Consider the following 21,722-nt stretch of genomic DNA (forward strand, 5'->3'; position numbering starts at 1 on the left):
AAAGTTTGATAGGTTTTTTTGTAAGTTTTGCATGGCTTTTTGTGTCCAGTTTTAGAGTTCGTAAGGAAGTGTAATATGTTTTAATTAATTTTTATTAAATGATAACGTATTGATGATTTTGTAAAAGTGAAGAAAAACTTCTTTTTAACAATATTCTGAAATAAAAAGGGAATTCTATATAAATTGTCCTTTACATTGCTACGTTTTGTAAGCCATGTACAATGCTTTAGGAAATGAGAGTGAAAGATGTGCCTCAATTGTACTATGTACGGTGCATATCCAAAAATTTGACAAGAGTACTATTTGCTTCTATCTTTCGTCGGTTTTTAGAATGATAAAACTAGCACATTCCTTTTATTGGGATGTGGTTTTTCTCTATGTAGATTGCAAGAAGGTGATGATGAACTTCTGGGACGCATTTATATTATACGCCTCAGACTCTACCTAGTGTAATCGACTTTTAGGATATACAAGCTATGATACGTTTAAATTATGTATGACAGTGAAAACACACGCTTTTTGTTTTCTTACGTTACACATCAACTGTAAGTTATTTATTTTTCTCCCAGGACAGAAATACCTTTTCTAAAAGCAATATATCTTGTGACATTAAATGTTTTATCAAAATTTGATTGTTACAAGCGAAATACAAAAGTAACAAATATTTATAAGGTTTACAAAGTTCGAGAAAAAAAGCTCTGTGTATATAATGCGGTTTTTTTAGATTTAATAGGCCGTATACAATCACTTTTAACTTTTTCAATATTTTCAATGATATAATTTACAAACACTTAAAGAAAACTTTTAACCTTTTTCATTTACATCGTAGTGTTTCTTCTTCGCACAATGATATGCATAAGAATCTGAAACTTTAGCCATTTTTATTTTGTATATCAAATGTATTGATATTGATGTCTGCTTTTTTATTTGGAAGAGCATTACTTATGTGATTAAGATAGTTCTTTTCCATAAACAATTCCTGTTGATCTCTCCAAGCTACTTGATTTGACAGAGGACTTCGTATTCTTTTGTGGTGTGCTCTTTCAGCCCGTATCCCATGTAAGCAACCTTATAGCGAGTGCTAATTTTACCCGGAATCAGACATCCGGCGTGATTGGCCCGTCCCACGTACAGATCTTTGTCCGTTTTGAAGGCGTTGTCGGGGACGTTTCCGCCGGATGCATGTTTCCAATCCAAGAATCCTACGGCGTTGATCGGATATACAAGAACATCGTAATCTTTGACGATGAATTCCTTGCCGTCGTAAGGGATGTAGGCTCCTTCGTAATTTGGACTGCATTTTCCGGAGGTCCATGTGCCTTCTTTCTTAGCCCGGGCAATAAACAGAGGATTTCCGTTCTCCTCGTATCCGGCACGTATGGCATTTTCCGGAATATGACTTCCAGATGTTGATACCCACACTGCCATTCTTTTTTTCTATAATATATAATTAACATTAAAATGCGCACTATTGCAACCGTCTTTGCATTGTAGTTGTAGAAATAAATGTATGTAAGGCAAAGTAAAACATCAAATAAATTTTGTGTTAAGGTAACCAGATTTTTTACAAACCTTTTTTATAATAAATACTTACGAGAGAATGAAATTGTGCTTTATGATTATTCGTGTTGGTGACTAAATGCGAAATTGTCTGTGTACCACGTGACTGGAGATTTTTTAACCACGCTTAATTTCTTTAAACTCCATCGGTTTTTTTTTTTAATTTTGTTATGTTTTGTTATGTATGCAAGCTCCTTGTGAATGGAGTGTTGTTGGTTTATTCACTCATTTTTGACATTTACCTCTTATTTTCTCTAAGCTAAAAAACTCGCAATATAAGCAATCGCAATGTTGTTGATCTTATTTTAAACCATTGTAAAATAAAACGCCCAATAAGGTATATCACATAGCGCCTTCTGCCGTTACTTTGCATAGCCCGTGTTTGAACGAAAAGAAACTTTTACCAAAATAATATATTAAGCTTCATTCATTTATTTATTCATAAACATTGTAATAAATTCCGGAAACCTACATAGAGAAATGAATGGGTAGAAGTCTATATAAAGTTAGTTGGTATTCTGAACCGTGATTACTTCCTGCAAAATGCAATTAATTCAAGTGAAGACAGAGTGTAGTGTTATTGAAGATATATGTTTGATGCGATCATACTCAGAATTATTCAATAGGATTTGATATATAAAAATCATCAAAACAGCAGATAAGATAAAACAATTATAACTTTTCTATGCGTGTTATGCTCTGAGTAAAAAATATATATTTACATAATTACATATAAATACTAGGGATGTCAATTTTACTCCGTTGGCTTAGTCGATTAATCGGAGCCATTAGCCGAGCGATAGTCGAGAAAACTCTTATTTCTATTCAAGGCCCAGAATTGCCGTGTTAAGGAAAAAGAAAGTTTTCAAGATTTTTCTTCAATCTATAACGAGTAATGGGCTAAGAAAATTTTAGTCGATGATCGCCGTGACCGAGCAATAGTCGAGTACTCGAGTACTCGTTGACATCCCTAATAAATACTTTATTAATCGATCCAGGGTCCGGAAAAATCAAAATATCTAGGCGTTACCACTAGGCCACGCATGCATCACATTATAAGGATATGTTTTCAATAAATGTGGCTATATACGTGAATGTTTAGAAAAGTCATTAACTGAATGAAAAAATAACAATAACAAACCGTCAACCATCTCAAATATCCGTAAAACGAAATACAAATTCAAAGCAGAGCAACACGGACCTCCAAAAAGATAGAGAGAGGAGTTTATATAATTACGATCGTACGATCGCCCAAAATAAATTTTATGTTTAAAGTAACTTCAGAAACCAAACCTTTGAGGGAGTAAGATAAAATTAAAAGAAGCAAAACTTTTTCAAACAATTGATTTTTTATTCATTTGCATTAAAACAAATAGAGTGAGTAATCAAGCTTCATAAAGATTACCTCTTCAATAGTTAACGTCCTAAATAATCCTACTAAGTATCTGAGTTATAGTCCATAATGTGCTTTAAACATTTCCAATTTTTATGGATTACAGTATTTTAGCATAATTAAAGTGTAAAAGATCAAATTGAAATAGGTGTTTGTTTGAGTTTTTTAAACCAAATTTCTCCGCGTGAGGGTTACGTTAAAAATAGAATTAAATTTGGCCTAAACCCCAAAGCAATTCAATGTAAATGTGTAGAACATAATTTCGATTGGATTTCTTTGGTTTAAAGTGGATTTAATACTCAGTATATCTAACTTTGTATTACATACTAACTATTTTCCTACCAAAACGAACATTTTATTACTCTTGTGTGAAATAACTATGACTCTTTTAACCTAGTAGTTGTGTAATTTATGTTTCTTTAAATATATCAAATTAAATATTGTAAAAAATTGAAAATGTCGCATGTTTGCAAAAGCGCTATAATGTTGGCGAAATCGTATATGAAGTTCGCTATACCTCTCTCAGGATTGATTTTATTTTTATCAAAACAGATTTATACATAGTTTCTTCTATCTACACTCCTATTTTTCTAAATTCATTTTATTTTAAAGCTACTTATATACCTAGATAACCATTGAAGGGGCTTTCCTGAAGTATATAAATCGACAAAACAAATGAAAGATATCTTACTGCTTCCACAAACCAAACAAATATCAACAACAGACAAAGTTAGCTGAATGTGGAATGTCATTTTGGTCACCTGACAATTGCAAATGATCATAGGTCCGAACACTTAAATTTCGTTCAATTTTTTTACTATTGTGAATGTATATTTTAAATAGGGGTTGATATATTGTTTCAATTTTCCCTTTTCTTAAGCGACTAAAAAGATAAACAACTTTAACTTTCTGTTCTCTGTTATCATAAATCGTAAACGAGATTATCGTTGCAAGTATATCTAGTTATAACATTAAAAAAAAGTTGTACACATATTTAGAATACTAATTTTCTTGATTGCATATGAATTGACACCATCAGAACACAAGTACATGATTTTGATAAATATATTTTTAAAAAGTTACACGATTTTTTATCAAAACTCTCGAATGTCTGAATTAATGTCATTTTAAAACTAATTAAGTATCTGAATAATCATTGATCTAACTTACCCGTAGCTAAGAAATATGCAAAAGGAATGAAAGACTCCTCACTGATTCTACGAACCAAGTACCAACTTCAGACAAAGTTAGCTTTATGCCGAAATATTCCTTGCTATATAAGGAGACTTGTCCACCTGATTATACCCTCACAAACCTATGGCACAGGTTCAAATAAATCAACATTCTGAACGCATTCATCTTTAGGTTCATTCTAAATAGGGGATATATCGTCTGGATTCTCCCTCATTTTAGCCAACTATTACGACTGACAAATTAAACCCCTGTTTGTCCTAATTCAAAGAAACCTGATATTCATCCGCTCATAAATTTGATGAGTCATCGCAAATGTTCCTAGGGGAAAAATTAAGAGAAAAAAAGTAATGTGTTTGTACATTTTGTACATTTACAAAATATTGAAATGGGGTTTTTTCCAATTATGTTGCTGCAACTATATTAATTTTTGGAAGCTTTACTGTGAGCGAAAATAAAAAATAAGAGTTTTTTGAAAAAAATTAAAATATATATTATCTAATTTTACAATATAATAAATCTAGTTTAAAAAATTAATGATAACTTTGAATTAAACCGGTGTTTTATCATCATAATGGTGGTTTATCTTTCGTCAACATTACGATGGGGAAAAATACCCGATTCCTTTTGTTAGTCCCCTACCGGTTTTCACCAGAGGGGACTTTAGCTTTCCTCTGCGTCCGTCAGTCTGTCCGTCTGTCTGTCTGTCTGTCTGTCCGTCTGTCTGTCCCACTTCAGTTTTCCACACTTTTTTTAGCTCACCGAGACGAAGTCAAGGGGAGCTTATGCTATACCCTCGGCGTCAGCGTCGGCGGTGGCGTCGGCGTCCGGACCTGGTTAAAGTTTTTGTTGCAGGTCCTGTATCTAAGCTATTACTTGTCCTATCTTCACCAAACTTGCATGGATGATGCATCTGGACCTACTTATGGACTTGAAAGACTTGGATGCTGAATCTGGGTCCAAAATTTCAGATGCTGGAGGAGGTTAAGGATGTTGGACCAGGTTAAAGTTTTTGTTGCAGGTGCCCTTTGATAGCAATATCTTAGTTACTGCTGGTCCTTACTTCACCAAACTTGCATGGATGGTGTGTCTTATGATACTGATGCACAAAACAGGCTTGAGTGCTGAATCTAAGCTATAGGTTTCGGATGCTGGAAAATGTTTAGGTTTTTAGAGCTGGTTAAAGTTTTTGTTGCAGGTGCCCTCTGATGATTATATCTTAGCTATTACTTGTCCTTACTTCACCAGACTTCCATGGATGGTGCGTCTTATGAGACTGATGCACCTGACAGGCTTGAATGCTGAGTCTGGGCCATAGGTTTCGGATGATGGATAAAGTTAAGTTTTTTGGAACAGGTCACATGTTTAATAGATGAAAGTATTACTTCAAACTTGCATAGTTGATTTAACTGTAATATGAATGAACCGCAGAGGTAGCTTCAGATGCAGAGCTTGATCTCCATTATCAAGGATGCTAAAAAATAAATCTTAGTTATTACAGGTCCTAACTTCACCAAACTTGAATGGATGGTGTGTCTTATGATACAGATGCACCTGACAGGCATGGATGCTGAATCTGAGCCATATGTTGTGGATGCTGGAGGAAGTTAAGGTTTTAATTGCTAGTGCCCTCTGATGATGATATCTTAGTTATTACTGGTCCAAACTTCACTAAACTTGCATGGATGATGCGTCTTATGATACCAATGCACCTGATGGGCTTGAATGCTGAATCTGAGCCATAGGTTTCGGATGCTGGGTGAGGTTTAGTTTTTTGGATCAGGTCACATGTTTTATAGATGATAGCTTGCATAGTTGATTTAACTTTATTATAAATTAAACGCAGAGGTTGCTTCAGATGCAGAGCCTGATCTCCATTATCAAGGATGCTAAAGAAATCTCCTACCTCACTCAAACCTGCTCGATAGATAGATATGTTTTTTGATAAATGATATAACATGATTCCTATGATATAGTATTGTATGATATGAAACAATATTGTTTGATATGATACAATATGATATCATATGTTGTATTATAAAAAGTGATACGATACAATATGATATTGCATCAATTTTTTTGATATTTTATGATATGATATTGTGATGTTTAGTATTGTATATAATGATACAATATTGTATTTTTAATCTATTATTTTATCAAATGATACAATTACATAAGATATTGCAAAATATTATATTGTATCATACAATATTGTATATTCTATTATGTATCATACAATATTGTATAATATGATATTGGTTTCTTTAATATAGAATTATATCATATGAAATTGTATTATATGGTATTGTAATATTATATAATATTGTATCATACGATATTGTATGATATGATATTGGTTTATATAATATATTATCATATCACATGAAATTGTATTATATGATATTGTAATATTTATTATTGTGTCATATGATACAATATGTATAATATAATAATGTATTTTATGATATTTTACTTTATCACATAATATTGTATCATTTGATAAGATACAATGTTGGGAATCAAATTATATTGTATTTTATGATATAATATCATATAATGTATCAAATATGTTTCAGTGTCATACAATACAATATCATACTATATTATACAATATAATATAATGTTTCAATGTTATGATGTATTATGTAATATGATATTGTAATATAATACTATATTGTATTATATTTTATGATATTGTATTATGTGATCAAATACAATAAGGTATAACACAATACAATGTCATATCATATGTTACAATATCATATCTCATTATTGTTTATTACGGTATTTAATTGTATTATATGATGTATATTATAAATATGACATGATGCAATTTTTAATTTTATATCATTGTATTGATTAACATATGAACATATGATTATCATAAAAAAAATTATCAGATGATATACGATATTTTGTCATAACAGAATCCAAGATCATAAAGTATGATTTTCATATAAAATGATAAAGGTGGTCTTATGAAGGTGATGTCTCATAAGGGTGATGATCCGTCTCGGTGAGCTTAGTAATCTATGATTACCTATGTTTTCTTTATGCGTTTGAGTAATAATTTGAAATTTGCTGAACAGCTTCAAAATGTTAAACTACAGATCAAGTTTACACTTTTGCAGCGTCTGGTTGGCACATTTTCGAGAAAATTATTTTTTTATATTTCAATTTTTTAATGTTCGGGTTTGATATTCTGCATAACAGTGTATTGTTTTCACAATTTCCACAAACCGGTGGGGACGTGTATTGCTTATGCAATACTCTCAGAATGCTTGTTCAGATGGGTTATCGCTTTGAAGATTGCGCGATGGTGATATGAATTTATATCATACACCTCAGAGCAGTTACTTCTTGTAATCAACTGTTAAGCTACTCACGCTACAATTCGTGTCGATTATGAATGACTAAAATCACATTTTTTGTTTACGCTTTTTGTATACTTTTAAACCTGTCCTATAAGCTGTTAAGTACATGTACATTGCTAAATTTGATCACCATAAAAATATATATAGAAGTTTAACTATTTTTTCTGTTAGGAAAGTAATGCCTTTTGATATCAATTTATTTCAAATCAATTGGATTTTTTTTTAAATCATAACTATAAAAGGTCTAGGTAACACAGGACTTAGAGCGTCATAATGTCACATTCACAGTTTAAATGGACCAATTATACTGGACCATGACCGTAATAAGAGATTTTTTCTTTGAGAAAAAAAAGCCGAGAGTAGCGAAAAATTGACTAGGGCATTGAGGCTGCTTTGGGCATAATCTTTGGATGTAGCCATTTTCTTGTTTCCTTTTCTTCGCTTATAGTTGTGCTTTTTTAGGTAAATTTATCTTTTTTGAAATTAAAGAAGCGGGCAATAAGACAACTTTTCGGAACCTATATAAACTAGAACTGCATCCAATTGATTTGAAATAAGTTTTATCATGTTAAACTGTGATGATACATCCCGCGGATATGTTGTGTGGCCTTCAATTATCAAAAGACAAATCCACACATATAATACATGAAATAAGTATAAAAGGAAAAACATTTTAGAAAGTATAAATGCCATCCTTAGGTGTCAATTTTAGTACCAAACAAAAATTGACATTCAGTGATAGCAATCTGAACAAGTAATGTATACAATAGCCGGATTTTGATTGGGAGTAGCTAAGATTAAGGTAATATGGAAAATTTTGAAACAAAAAATTTTATTTGAGTCAAAGAAAACTTTGCATTTACTCAACTGTACTGTTTTGGTATGAGAGCCCTTATCTAGAATATGATTAAAAGGCAATAGAAATTATATTGCCAACTTAATATAGCACATGATTAATTGTTTTCTTTTCCGCTTTCAGGCTAAAAAATATTTGATACTTTCCTGAAAATTAAAGAAAAATACTTTTGCACTTTCCAATTATTAATTTATGATCAGCAGCAAAAAGTAAGATTCATTTCTTATTAAAAAAAATTGATACATGCTTCCGCTGGAATAATTTGGTTGAGTCAAGTAAGCCTTTTGGAAAGCTATTAGTTGTCGTATAGTTCGCTTTTTTTTTAACTACTTTTCCAAGAAATGTTTATTTTCCCTTCGGCTGTGTCCAGAGCATTTTTGTCAGTGTGGTAGTAAATCAGACACTTGAAAGGACCTAAATTTATCCCCCCAGGTATAGATAATTAATTACAATGTAATTAATTAAGTCTCTAAATGCAATGGTGTTGATATATGTTTATTTATTATAATCTTAATCCATCATTTTGCATTTCGTTTGTTTACGTTCTAAAGTGGCCTCACACTTGACAAAACGATCTCACACCGGTGATAATGCGAGAAAAACATGTGATAAATAATTATAAATGTGCAAAATAAGCAAATACACATTAAAAAATATATTAAACGATCTAAAAAGATAGTCGAGTATGACATGTGCCCTTGTCCTTGTCAAAAGATGTACAAACCGTATTTAATATTTACATTATATCGAAAGATAAATCTCGCCGATTGAAGCAAATTCATTTCCATACATATATAATTATGATATATTTTGTCCTAAAATTTTAATTTCTAAATTAACAATGCATAAAACCCAATATTATTTTCATATATACATTTTATATATACAAAAAACATTTATAATAAGTAATTTTAAAAAAAACAAACAAACAAACAAGCAGCGATTTTTTTTATAATTGATTTATTATTATCAAAAATGATAAAAATTATGTACATGATTAAACAATTTAATAAATGCATATCAGGTTGTTGTAACTCTTTAATAAATCTTTAGCTTGAGATTTACTTTTATTTCATACAAATTGGTCACAATCTCTATTCTTGGTTTTCAAAAAATCCTCTGTAATTGCTAGAAAATGAAAATAAATAGACTTTTTATGATGCCAACCACAAACAAGATATTCTTATAGATTAGGTTATGCTCAACATTATTAATTAATACAATCTTCCACTTGGTCGCATGCTGAATGATAAGATAATAATTATGCCTTTAACTTATTTGTTTATTGCTTTCCTTTATATCATTTTTCTTGTGTCTAAAGGCAGTTACCATTTGGTTTGTGCTTAACTTATATAAAAGATGTACCTTTATTATGCTATGTATGGTGCATATCTAGACATTTGACAAGGATAATAATTTCTGCTATCTTTTGTTGGCTTTGAGAATGGGAAAATTACGACACTCCTTTTATTTGGATGGGTTTTCACTATGTAGACGCTGAGGATGAACTTCCGGGCGCACTAATATCTTACGCCTTAGACAGTTAACGTAGCTTAATCAAGCTATTGTTTGTATTAATTATGCATGACAGTAAGAACACACGCATGCATTTTGTTTACTTATATACTTTACTCATAAGCCGTAAATTAAAATGCTACATTCAATCACCTGAAAAAGATATAGAATTTTGATGATTTATTTTCCTGCCAGAAGAGTAATGTCTTTTATATCAATATATCACGTGACATCGACAACCAATTTTAAACTGGTACAAATGATAGGTAAAAGGTCAACACTTTTATAATTTCTATAATGTTTCAAAGGAGATTTTTTCTGTGAAGCATAAATTGATTTTATACACGAGTAGAAACAAATCAAACAAAATGTGAGCAATTAATCATGTACGTGTTTGTATATCTGACTATTATGAATAAATAATAATCAAAATCACCAGCTTCGATAAAAGTTAAAAGAAATCATAGTATGGAATATTAAGTGGAGGACCTTAATCGTTTTGTTCTTATGCCCTAATTTAACGATCAGTTGGACAATTTCTTTTATCTACAAAAGGGTGTAAATATTGCGAATGTGTAACCATAAAAGTTTTTCTATGAGATAAAAGGTGTAAGGAAGGTGGCAAAAAGTGACAAGAACATTGTGCCTAGGACATAATCTTTAATTTTCGCCATTTTAAGGTATCTTTTTCCTAAAAAAGAATCCAATCGATTTTATTTTCAAAATAATTTAATATAAAGTCTTGTTATAATAAAATGAACACCAGCTTGGATACACTATAATTAATGTACTTAAAACGTATTGGGAAAATAAAGGTAAATCTCGGGCAAAGCACAGACTATGCTATTGCCTTTATGTAAGGGCCGTATCCAGCTAAGATAATATTATACAATAATATGCAATAAAATAAAAACCCAACTTATTAATTTTTTTAATATTTACATTACACATTGCAGCATTAAAATAACATTTTTCATTTTTTACGTAACCCCCCCCCCGGGCCACTCACAAACACACAAAAATAAGAACTCATGAAAAATGAACAAAAAAATATATTACAGTGTATCTCACACTTGTGAGATAATATATTTGTTTTAAAAAAAGGAAAAGTTAGAAGTTTAATAATTAAAAGATGTTTTCCTAATATCCAAGTCCTGTTAATCTGTCTTTCTGGATGTCTGAAAGCTTCAAAGACTTTTTTCATATAGTCTGCCTGCCCTCTCTCTCTCTCTCTCTCTCTCTCTCTCTCTCTCTCTTAAATGAATACAAAACATTAAAGTGATTTTGACAATTATTAAAAGCATAAACAACTACATACATGTTTAAGTTCTTCAAAATTAAACATTCGCTTTCATCAGTGACATCGCATATCTTAATAGATTTTTCTTTCTGACTCCAAAATTAACAATAGGCAACCGGAATGACACGATCACTAAGGATACTTAACATTTATTAAAGCTGTTTGAGGGTGTGATTGAGGAGGGTAAGGTTGAATGCTAACGGATATGATACATGTTAAAGATTTTTAAAATTGCTAATGATAATACGTTAATTAAAGACGGAAAATTGTAAAATATTGAATTCCCACAAAGCCTTTGGTTGCATAAATGGGCCAACCTTTGTTTGTGTTAATGTTTTGTGTTAATATCACGCAAATTAAAGCAAAACGTAGCTTTTAGCTCACATGAACCAAAAGTTTAATTATAATGCTAAGTACATTGGGGATACCAGAATGAAATTATACTTGCCTTCAATTTTAATAGTACATGTTTATGAAATTTTGTGTCTCTTTTTTTAAAATCTTGCTTGGGAAAATTTCTGTTTAACAACAGTTAGTCATTTGACAGAGATAATATTTGCTGCTATACTGCTAAACTGGAGGATTGTTTATATATTGTCAACTTAAAGAATAGGAAGATTACCCCATTCCTTTAATTGCGATGGGTTTTCATTATGTAGTTTGCTGAGGCTGGTGTTGTTACCTGCATTAGAGTTTCCTTGGCGTTATTTCATGTCGGTTGGAACGATTTTTCAGTTTGTAAAAGTTAATATTTAGGGCTAAGCATGGCAGTTAAATGAAACACAAAATGTTAATAACTATTTCATAAGTAAGCAGCCCGAATAAAAGAGGAAGGAATTTATTGATTTTCCATACTTATCTGCATTTAAAAACTTGACTTCCTGGGCTTACATGTAAGTAGAGATTAAGACCGATCTTCCTTGATCTTAAAATATTATATCTAAATGTAGAAAAAAAATTACCGGTTCCTTGATATAAAGATATAATATTGTCATTTACACGCTTCTTCCTTGATTAAAAGAATACACGTATTATTTCTAGATTTTTTTAGGTAGCCGAATATTATTGTTTAGGAGGAATGAGTTAGGTTTTGATTTGGGTTAAAGGGGCATGGTCAGAATTTTAGTCAAATTTATTTTTCTCTTTTTATCATTTACAATGCTTTAGGAATAGATTTCTAATGATCAAATGAAATTTTAGAATCAGTAGAAGAGTTTTGAGAAAAATACAGGGCTTACAATTCTTTGTCATGTTAACAAGGCTCGTGCCTTGTTTTTATTTTCATAGGTTCAATACACTTATAAAACTTCTTTCTCAAGCTGATTTATCTATCTTCTTATTTAGTTTTAGCTTATATAAACAGTTCCTAACGTTCTACACACTCATTTGTGGTCTCAAACTTGAATTTTTACTTCAGCATTTAAATTGTAAACAAAATCTTAGTTTACACGGTAAAGAATAAAAGGCTCTGTAACTCGCTTATTATCTAACAAATGACACTCAAATTTTATTTTGCCTATTAAAAATTGCCTCTTGAAGCATTGTAAACATAAAAATTGGATAAAATAATTTTTGACCAAATCGTGACTATGCCCCTTAAAATAATGTCATAAAAGCTATTTTTAAGATTTTATAATGTGACCAAAGCATGCATGCTTTGTAAAAATGCTTATAATAATTTATAAATTGAAGTTTATGCTTCACTTACATAACCAAGTATTAAAAAGGATGTATATTCTAGGAAATATTATTTTCTTTAGAAGCATTTTTAATATTTGTTGTGACAAGTAATGCTGAATGCAGAATCAATAAAAAAATAAAGTGGTGATTGAAAATTTGTATTAGATACAGTTTATGATAAAAAAAAATTGATAATAAATCAGAAATATGAATTATTATAATCGCATTTCTAATACATCAGCTCACATTTACAAAATATATGAGGAAACGTAATATCAAAAAAGTGTTGTAATTTAGAACATGATTTATTGATGAAGTCATCATCTAGACACAAAGATGAATTGTTTTTTATTTATCGGAGCTATAACATATTTGAGTTGATCATTAGTAATGTCCCTTATTCAATTTTGCTTAAATTTAAATAAAATGATATAAAATAGACACATGCTAGACATTATGTGGTTTTTTAATGAGCTGTCAATGTAAAAATTATCAAAATTCATGTTATCGAAATCGTAGACAAATTCTTATAAATATTTTAATCAGTTGTTTACCTTGATATTACCTATGGAAACTCAATTCAATTCAATTCAGTTTAATCGCTCAAACCATGGTATGGTACATGAGGCCCATCATTATAAAAAGTTCAAATGTCAGAGGTACATTCTATAAATTAATAGATTAATTAATTTATTACATTTTTTCTGCAATTTTTTAAAACACTTGCCAATACTATTAAATCAAAGACACAATGAATTCATCATTTTTAAAAAGAGTTATAAATATTGTTTTGAATTATGAAATGATACCTAATCAAAAAATGATTTTACACACCATATAAGGAGACGTTATTACGCTCAGTACTGTGATAGGATAAACTCAGTAACTTCTTGTCACGTGAATTATCCCCAGAGGAAGCGCATCAGGCCATGACCTCGCGAGTCATGTGACTACATCTGACTATAAAGCAGCAGTTCTCTCCCGTGCCAGCAGGCTCTGGCAGGAGATAGTCCTCTGTAAAGTTTCTTTTAGGAGAAACCTTTGAACTTGAGGTAGGTCATTTTAATAAGATGTTTACTCAGTCCAACTATAAATTAAAATGTAAATCATACACTTCTTCATTAATAACTCAAAATTGCGCACACGATCTAAACTGTACTATCATTGTGTTGATTAATAATGAAATAAAGAGAGAGTAACCGATTTTTTACGGTTAAAATTTTTAAACACATTTATATACATGTATGCAATTTGGTATTTCCTACAACTTTTAAAGTATATATAAATCAAATGTAAAATTATATTGACATCTGTAAAAATACTTTATTCTGGTGGCCAATAGCAGTAAATGATAAGTGACACTATATTTCAGAGATTTATTGATAGATAAGCATATTTTTTTGGTTTCATATTCTTCTCTCTAGATTGTTGGATTCTTTTTTTATAAGAATTATAATATGTTTCTTTGCAAATAAATAACTTTAAGAAATATTTTCTGATTCACACAATTTAGCCACTTGCAAACAGATTTTTCAAATGTTTAATTCATTTTTAAGAATATATTTCATATCATTAAAGAGAACAGCAATGACACACTGGGTATCTACCTCTGGATGCAATATCCCAGATAATGCGATACGTGCCGGGTACGAGAAGGACGGAAGACCTTTGTATATCGCCCGGGCCAAAATGGAGTGTACTGAAACTGCCGGTAAATGTGCACCCCACCTTGGAGGAGCACATATCCCGTACGATGGTGAGGAGAAAATAGTCCATAACTACGAGGTCCTAGTGTACTCGATCAAAGACCAAGGATTCGTAGACTGGCAAAAAGCTTCCAATGGTAATGTACCCTGCAACGCTGTCAAAACGGACAACGACAAGTATGTGGGACGGGTTTTTGCCTTTGGAAGTCTGATCCCGTGTAAGATCGACACCGCGTGCAATCACATGTGTGCCTACATGGGTTATGACGGGAAAGAACACAACACGAAGGATTATGAAGTCCTCTGTAACATCAAGTAGTTGGAAGAGACGACTGCAAACAAATAGCCGAAGTTTCACCTATATTTCGCAAAAATTGATGATCTAAAATAAAACTTCCTCCTTGTTTTTATCGCACAATATTTTGGCAAATTTATTCTTTTCTTTAATAAATTCTTTTTTTATGTCAGTTCATATTTTTGTGTTTTCCCTTCCGGGAGGAAAAGATTGATTTTTGAATATTTACATTTTCAAGTGTCTTTGTCGGTGACCAATTTTCAGTATCTCAATTATTCACACACAGAATGAAATGGTAAACATCATCACGTGGTTCCTCTGCACCGGTGGTTATAAACAGTCTGCATCCGCGGGAATTAATATTTTACACATTAATTTATCACTACCAAAAATGAGAATTTCAGATAAAAGACTGCATTGAAAAAAAAACAATATTTAAGAGGGTGGTCACCCTCCTCAATTTAACTTCCCTGCTTAATTAATACATAATTTTTTCATATAGACTTATAACACGTCTGTTTCATGATTACGAATTTTATGTCTAAGGTTTACTACCAATCTGTCGTGGTATTAAAATGTATGAAATTTGAAAGAAACGCTAAAGTGTGCTTATTAATTTACATTTTTTAAACCAAAGTTATCATTTCCAAAGTATCTGCCCGATAGTTAACTCACCTTACCCTTTTCGCCGTTGTGTAAATTCACAAGCACTTGGTAAATTAGTCAAACCGCGTTCCTGAGCACCCCATTATGGACTCTTAACAAAATAAATTTCAAAAATATTCGTGAAAAAATATTAAAAGGCCTATTTTTGATTTGCCTTAACATTTTTAAATTTTACTTATATATTCATAGCGAATGTCAAAGTCATAAAACAAGCATACCCGCCTCGACGCCGGTGATCAGACCTATATAAGGGCGCGAAAAACGTGGTACCTTTTATGTACAGTTAGTCTTGTAAAAAATTTTGCATATTATTTTCCCGTTGAAATTTAGCTTACTTGGGAAACTACTGTAATGCATGTTATTATACACATACTTCACAAAACTATTAAAAGATAGAAAATCGGACCAAGGGTAAGGAAAGTAAAACACACATTCATTTTTTTTAATGAAGTGGTTGAATTATCACATGTGGTCATGCTGTTTTTAAAATAAACAAAGTGGTTAAGGTTCCTCGACACATCAAAATTTTATTTTATGGATCGATAGAGAATTTTTTTTAAAACATGATTCCACAAAACAGAGATCAATATCGGCTTTCAGTTATTTTACACGAATTTTTTTGTATTTTTTCAGTGAAATAGGAAAAACTGTTTGGCAGACAAACAGAATATATTACAGCTTTCAACTTGTTGTCAATTAATGTGTAATATAATTATAAATAAATTCATGCCAAAGATCGTTTGGTCAAGTGTTTAATTTTTTAATTAAAAAAATATTTCTGAAAATCAAAATTGTAATTCTTTAATACCGTTTTAATCTATGGATAAAATTTTAAAAATAACATTTATCACATAAACTTTTTACTAAACAATAATATTTTACAAAGAAATTGAAATGAAAATGCGAAATTTTGGAAAAATTGCTATTTATCAAATTTTAACCGATCCCGATTGAAAAAAAAACTGATCCCGATCAGAATTATTTTAAAATTGAAATTTTACAAATAAACTGCAGTTTTTTTCTAAGTAATTGATATAAATTATAAAGTTAGTAAATGACGAAACCATTTTACAGCTAAACAACCTAAAATTTTTGCAAAATTCTGATTCATTCTAACTTTATGTGATTTCGTTCGGGATCAGTTTAATTACAATCGAGATCGGTTCGATTTTGAAATTTTCCATTTTTTCTTTAATTTCACTATTTGGTTTCAATTTCTTGTTGAAATATGATTGTACAGCAATTGTTAAATGCGAGTAACAGTTTATCTGCTGTTTTTATCCATAGATTTAAAAAATATCTACAATCCTTTTTTTTTCATTTTCATAAATATTTTTTTACAAAAATATTTCAAAGTGTTCTGGCCATTTTTGATATATATTTATAGATAATTGTATTGTGAATTAATTGATAACAAATTTTTAGCTCTAATATATCTTGTTCGCAGCTAAAACGATGTTTCCGGTTTCTATAAAAAAAATACAAAAAAATTCATATAAAATAATCAGAGGCCGATATAGGTGTCATTTTTGTATAATCATTTCTCAAAAATGATTCTTCATCGATCCTTCAAATAATGCATTGGTGTGTCGAGCCACCTTCTTTATGCACGTTTGAAGTTGAAGAAATTGTATTTACTCGAGGCTGACATGATGTAGAACTCTTTTCTATTAAAAACAAATAAAATACTAGTATTTGTTCTGACGTCACACCATCTATTTCGGTTTGGTTTACATATATACAAGGTACACAGTGTTCTATTTTATGCGTTACTCAAGTAATCGACTGAAAAAATTGATAAGGTTTAAGTTGACACGTTAATATAAAGAATAAAAATATGTATGCATAAATATACTCATTTTTATGAAATAAATGACAGCTGTTTATCCAATAGCACTCAAATACAAAATTGCCATGTCAAAAATAACGACGTAAGTCATTTTCTACGAATTTTTTTATCAGCTGACAATTTTCACAATAACTGTACAGTAGGCAGAGATTCCCCCGACCCACTTTTAAATTTCAACGAACACGCTCCGTTGTTATTCAAACGAAAGTCAAAGGTTAAAAATGGTCTCAAATCAATATTGTTTAAAAATTTTCAGAACTTGTCATTTAGAGCAAATATCATGATTTGCTTATACTGATGCTATGTTGATAAAACAAACCGGAATAGATGGTGGACGCCATCATAGATTAGAGTTCATTGGCAGCTGCAATACTGGGGATAAATTTAAATTAATGATAATGAACTGATTTTTTGCACAACATATTTAAATCAATTTAATCTTTAAGAGGGGATGTGCAGCCATCTTATACATTTGAGAAGAAAAAAATGTAAACATTTTTTGAACTGGCTTGTTTCTGTCCAAAACTTACCAAAACTGTTGTCAAAAAATAAAAAATAAAAGGTGTGACGATCTACACGTTGCTTTGTATGCAAATGACGCACACAAGAGCAGAATAAGGCATTTTAATTCCTTCGAACTGCGCAGCTACAGACTAAAAATCAATATTTAGAAGTCTAAAAAATCCATAAGGATGTCATTATTGTCCACTTTACAAACATTTGTTGTTAAAAAAAAGTCCAACCTTGCTTATTCAATTTGTAACTTTTTCTCAAAATAGGGTACTTTATTCTTAAATTGTGTCTCAAACTCAATAAAGGATCAATTGTCTATTACAATTAAATTGACCTATAGAGTAGGTATTGGTTCCTGTCTTTACAAATAGCATATTGATTTCCGTTCCACTTCTTGATTTTAGGCCACACACAGTAAACTCTTGGGTTCTAGTTCTCATGATGTATAGTGATTTAAAAAAAGTTTCACAGTCGTTGTCCAAGCAATATGAGTAATGGGCGCTTTTTTTGCTTTACTATCTTTATATTTTATTTTCAGGTTACTTTTTTTAATACATGCACTTTATATGCGTCTATTTACAACCAGGGACGATGTATGTAAATTCTTCCTGATGAATTCCCTAACTTCTGTAGCCAACAAAGCTGCAAGAACCTCATGGCGTGTTATCATGTGGCCTTTAAAGGGAAACAGTTTTGCTTCTCCCATAATAAAAAACAAGCTGAAAATACATGTAGTTGTACCCTGTCCTAGTGACTCAAAGACTTTTTGAAGTACATCCATGGAACTATTATATTTTCCAGCGAGGATAAAGAGTTTGTCCACATGTGCCAACTTTTGGCTGTTCCAGAATTTCATCCTAGTCTGACAATTTTGACAAAAGGAGATTTTTCCTGTAAGCAGCTTTGGAGCGACAAAGGATCATAAATGTTGTTTAGCCTCGCCGTGTGTCAGGCTTCAAGTTGTATCTGGATGGTGAAGGCATCAAAATGTAAATCCAAAGACACCCCAAGGCTCTATTGAACTCAAAGCGTTTACTTTTCCATGTTGAGTGACACCATCTTCTTCCATACATTACGGGGAGGGCACTCATGATTACTGGGTCATTTGAGGCGATTTTGTGGAGATATAGATTGCCTTCTGTTTTCAGAGCAATATATTTTATTTAAGGAGATCGGTAAGCTCTTCTGCAGAAGTTATGAAGATAAGACTACATCCACAAGGAGATTATGTGTTAAGAATTCTGCTACATAATAACTGACATCTGTCTGTTGAACATATCTTCTAAGAGCGTATGTAATTACGGCAAGTGAAAGTGAATTTTCAAACGCATGAGCTTTCATCCTGTACTCAATTAAGGTGTATTTTGGTCATTGTTTTCATACCACATAATACTGCTGATCCTTCCTGTCAAAGAAACAATGAAACATTCGTTCTATGTCTTGTCTATGTTTGCAGTATTATCTGCAAGTTGTTTGTAAAGTTAGGTCCAGTGGCGGAATATTGTTTCGTTGAACTCAGTTGAGGAGTCATTTGATCTCTAGCCCCATGTGGGGGTATACTTCAAAGACTCTGTCCTTGACAAAAGGTGTTCTCTTTATAAAATTCTTATGGAAGATGTCAGCAGTGCGTTCTGCTAACTCTGTTGCTTAGTAGGAGCGTGTCGTCGGAATGGCAATGGTGTCGTCCAAATTCCATCCTCTTCCTCACCATTTCTTTATCCATCACCACAGAGTCTAAGTCATCTATTTCATATTTAGATATTATATTATTGTTAAGCCATTATTAATCATCAAATTAAATACAGGTTTTCCCGTTTTGTGTGATTACGTCAAAGAGCACACGGCGGGTGTAACCGGTCAGCAGAGGATACTTACTCCTCCATAAAACCTGATCCTACTTCCAATTTATGTAAAGGTCCTTGTTTGTTCTGCTCGTGTTTTGTATTTTTTTCGGACTGATGATTTTGAACTCTGTTCGTTATCACCACAGTTTATTTCTATGAAGTGTCTGTCCTCTACCGATAGTCTGATTTCATTTCATTATCATCGTTTTCTTTACAAAAGAGATTGCCACCAAAGTAAGGACCGGCTGCTGCCTATGATCTTGTCTTGATGATTGTTAGTATCCAATTGTTTTACAGAGATGATTTTACTGCATGATTCAAGGGAGACCCGGCCCTTTCTTCTCACAAAGGTTTTCTTGCTGTTTATACTTAAGGGAGTCCTAGTTCACTCTGGGTAGACTTCTCCAATGATGACCCAGCCATAATGAAGCCGTTGAGCAAACGGTGTATCTTAGGATCCTATTTTCTTATCCAGCACATCTTGGGTTTCTGCAAAATTCTTTCAATGAAAAGACCTATAAGTTAGTCTGGGGCATAGTGGGGCATGATGTTTGCAATATCCTGCAGGTGAGGAAAATACTGTACAATATCTGGTGTCGTAATTTCAGTCACATCGTTCAAAAGATCGGAGCACTCAATCACTAAAGGAAGCTTCAAGGTGTAGCACTTGTCAACGGTTGTCATAAGCCATACTTTGCAGCTGCTTGATGGCATTCCGAACCAGAGGTTATTGTGAACTGCGTTTCCGCTGTATGCATTCATAGTGGTTCTAGCACCCCACGACCGGTAAGCGACCTGTTGCAGAGTTCATTAAGCATGGCATATACTTTGGATTACCTCTCAGGATTCCCAGTTTGGTAGATGTTGAGAGCAAAGTCTTGGCATAGTAAAGTCCTTTAAAGGATATTTCGCCCGCAGTTTGCTGTGCACTTGGAACTACAATGAAGGGCATTAAAGTGGTAAAAAAATTGTTTGAATGAAATATTCTAAATTTTGTATCCAACGTCAATTGTTACATAGGACACGCCCACTTATTTTATAACGAGGAAAACAGTATTCGTAACAATGCTTTCTGAACCGTTCATCTTCTAAACAACACAAGCAGGGCAGACCGAAATGTTGACACAAGCTGAATCCCGATATTTTCTCCGTATATGTTTTCCATGTCCCGCGCATATCCCAGTACCCTCAACAAGCTGCGAAAACAGCAACAAAGCAGAAGATCAAAGAAGACGCTTACCCCTCTAAAACGAAAAACTGAAACATGTGCATATATGTTGTGAAATAAAATTCTTTTTTTGCAATACAGTACATGTAACAGGAAGTTCAAAACACAAAGTTACTCAAATATTCTTATTTTGAACAATATCCTTAAATGTTCTAAACTGCAGCATCTAAAGCAGACCCGAAGTCCTTTCTTCTCATCGGAGGATTTCTTGACAAAAATTCTTTGCAGTTTTGAAACGCATGAGTGCACGACTTGGGGTGTGTAGGGTACAAGACTTTCTACTTGTATTCAGACATCCCGTCCTGTTTTACACCTGTTTTCTCCGTTGTTACGTAACATAGTCTTTGTTTTTGCACCTGTTTCAGTTCTTCAGTGACCAGTATGTGATCAAACATGAAACAAGGGTCGCCCAATGTTGATGCCATCTCAGTGATAAGGTCTATGAACCTTGTGAAAGGTGACAAGGTTACACTTCTTGAATTCTTGTATCTCGTCGCACGGTCCACCCACTAGTTCTGAAGAAACTGGGGTAGTTTTGCTATGATAATGTTCACGCCTGTAGAGGTGTCAAAGAAGGAATATACGGTTGCATAGTTCGAGTCTTCTCTCAGACACTGTATTTCTGACATGATGTCAACAAGTCATGTGTCTAATGTTTCGAGGAAGTTGAATGCGCTGGAAGGCAGCTAACCTCTTTCTGAACTCAAAAGTAAAATAAACTAGACTCTTGTTGCAAAAGCAACAAAAAG

General features: G+C 32.0%; 2 protein-coding genes across 2 annotated transcripts; one reads left to right on the plus strand and one right to left on the minus strand.

Moving 5' to 3' along the window:
* Window positions 1–551: 551 nt before the first annotated feature.
* Window positions 552–4,360, minus strand: LOC128175587 (natterin-4-like). Its single transcript, XM_052841342.1, has 2 exons — window positions 4,124–4,360; window positions 552–1,437 (listed from the first exon to the last, which is right to left on the minus strand). Exon 2 carries the CDS (start codon window positions 1,426–1,428, stop codon window positions 997–999), a length of 432 nt encoding a protein of 143 aa, XP_052697302.1. The 5' UTR covers window positions 1,429–1,437; window positions 4,124–4,360; the 3' UTR covers window positions 552–996.
* Window positions 4,361–13,788: 9,428 nt separating this feature from the next.
* Window positions 13,789–15,045, plus strand: LOC128175561 (uncharacterized). Its single transcript, XM_052841312.1, has 2 exons — window positions 13,789–13,924; window positions 14,451–15,045. Exon 2 carries the CDS (start codon window positions 14,460–14,462, stop codon window positions 14,895–14,897), a length of 438 nt encoding a protein of 145 aa, XP_052697272.1. The 5' UTR covers window positions 13,789–13,924; window positions 14,451–14,459; the 3' UTR covers window positions 14,898–15,045.
* The last annotated feature ends 6,677 nt before the right edge of the window (window positions 15,046–21,722 follow it).

The sequence above is a fragment of the Crassostrea angulata genome, chromosome 1 (genome assembly GCF_025612915.1).
Source record: "Crassostrea angulata isolate pt1a10 chromosome 1, ASM2561291v2, whole genome shotgun sequence".
NCBI classification, from domain to species: domain Eukaryota; kingdom Metazoa; phylum Mollusca; class Bivalvia; order Ostreida; family Ostreidae; genus Magallana; species Magallana angulata.

Excerpts from the sequence above, each read along its gene's own strand:
- LOC128175587 (XM_052841342.1), bottom strand. The coding sequence starts at position 1,428 with ATGGCAGTGTGGGTATCAACATCTGGAAGTCATATTCCGGAAAATGCC.
- LOC128175561 (XM_052841312.1), top strand. The coding sequence starts at position 14,460 with ATGACACACTGGGTATCTACCTCTGGATGCAATATCCCAGATAATGCG.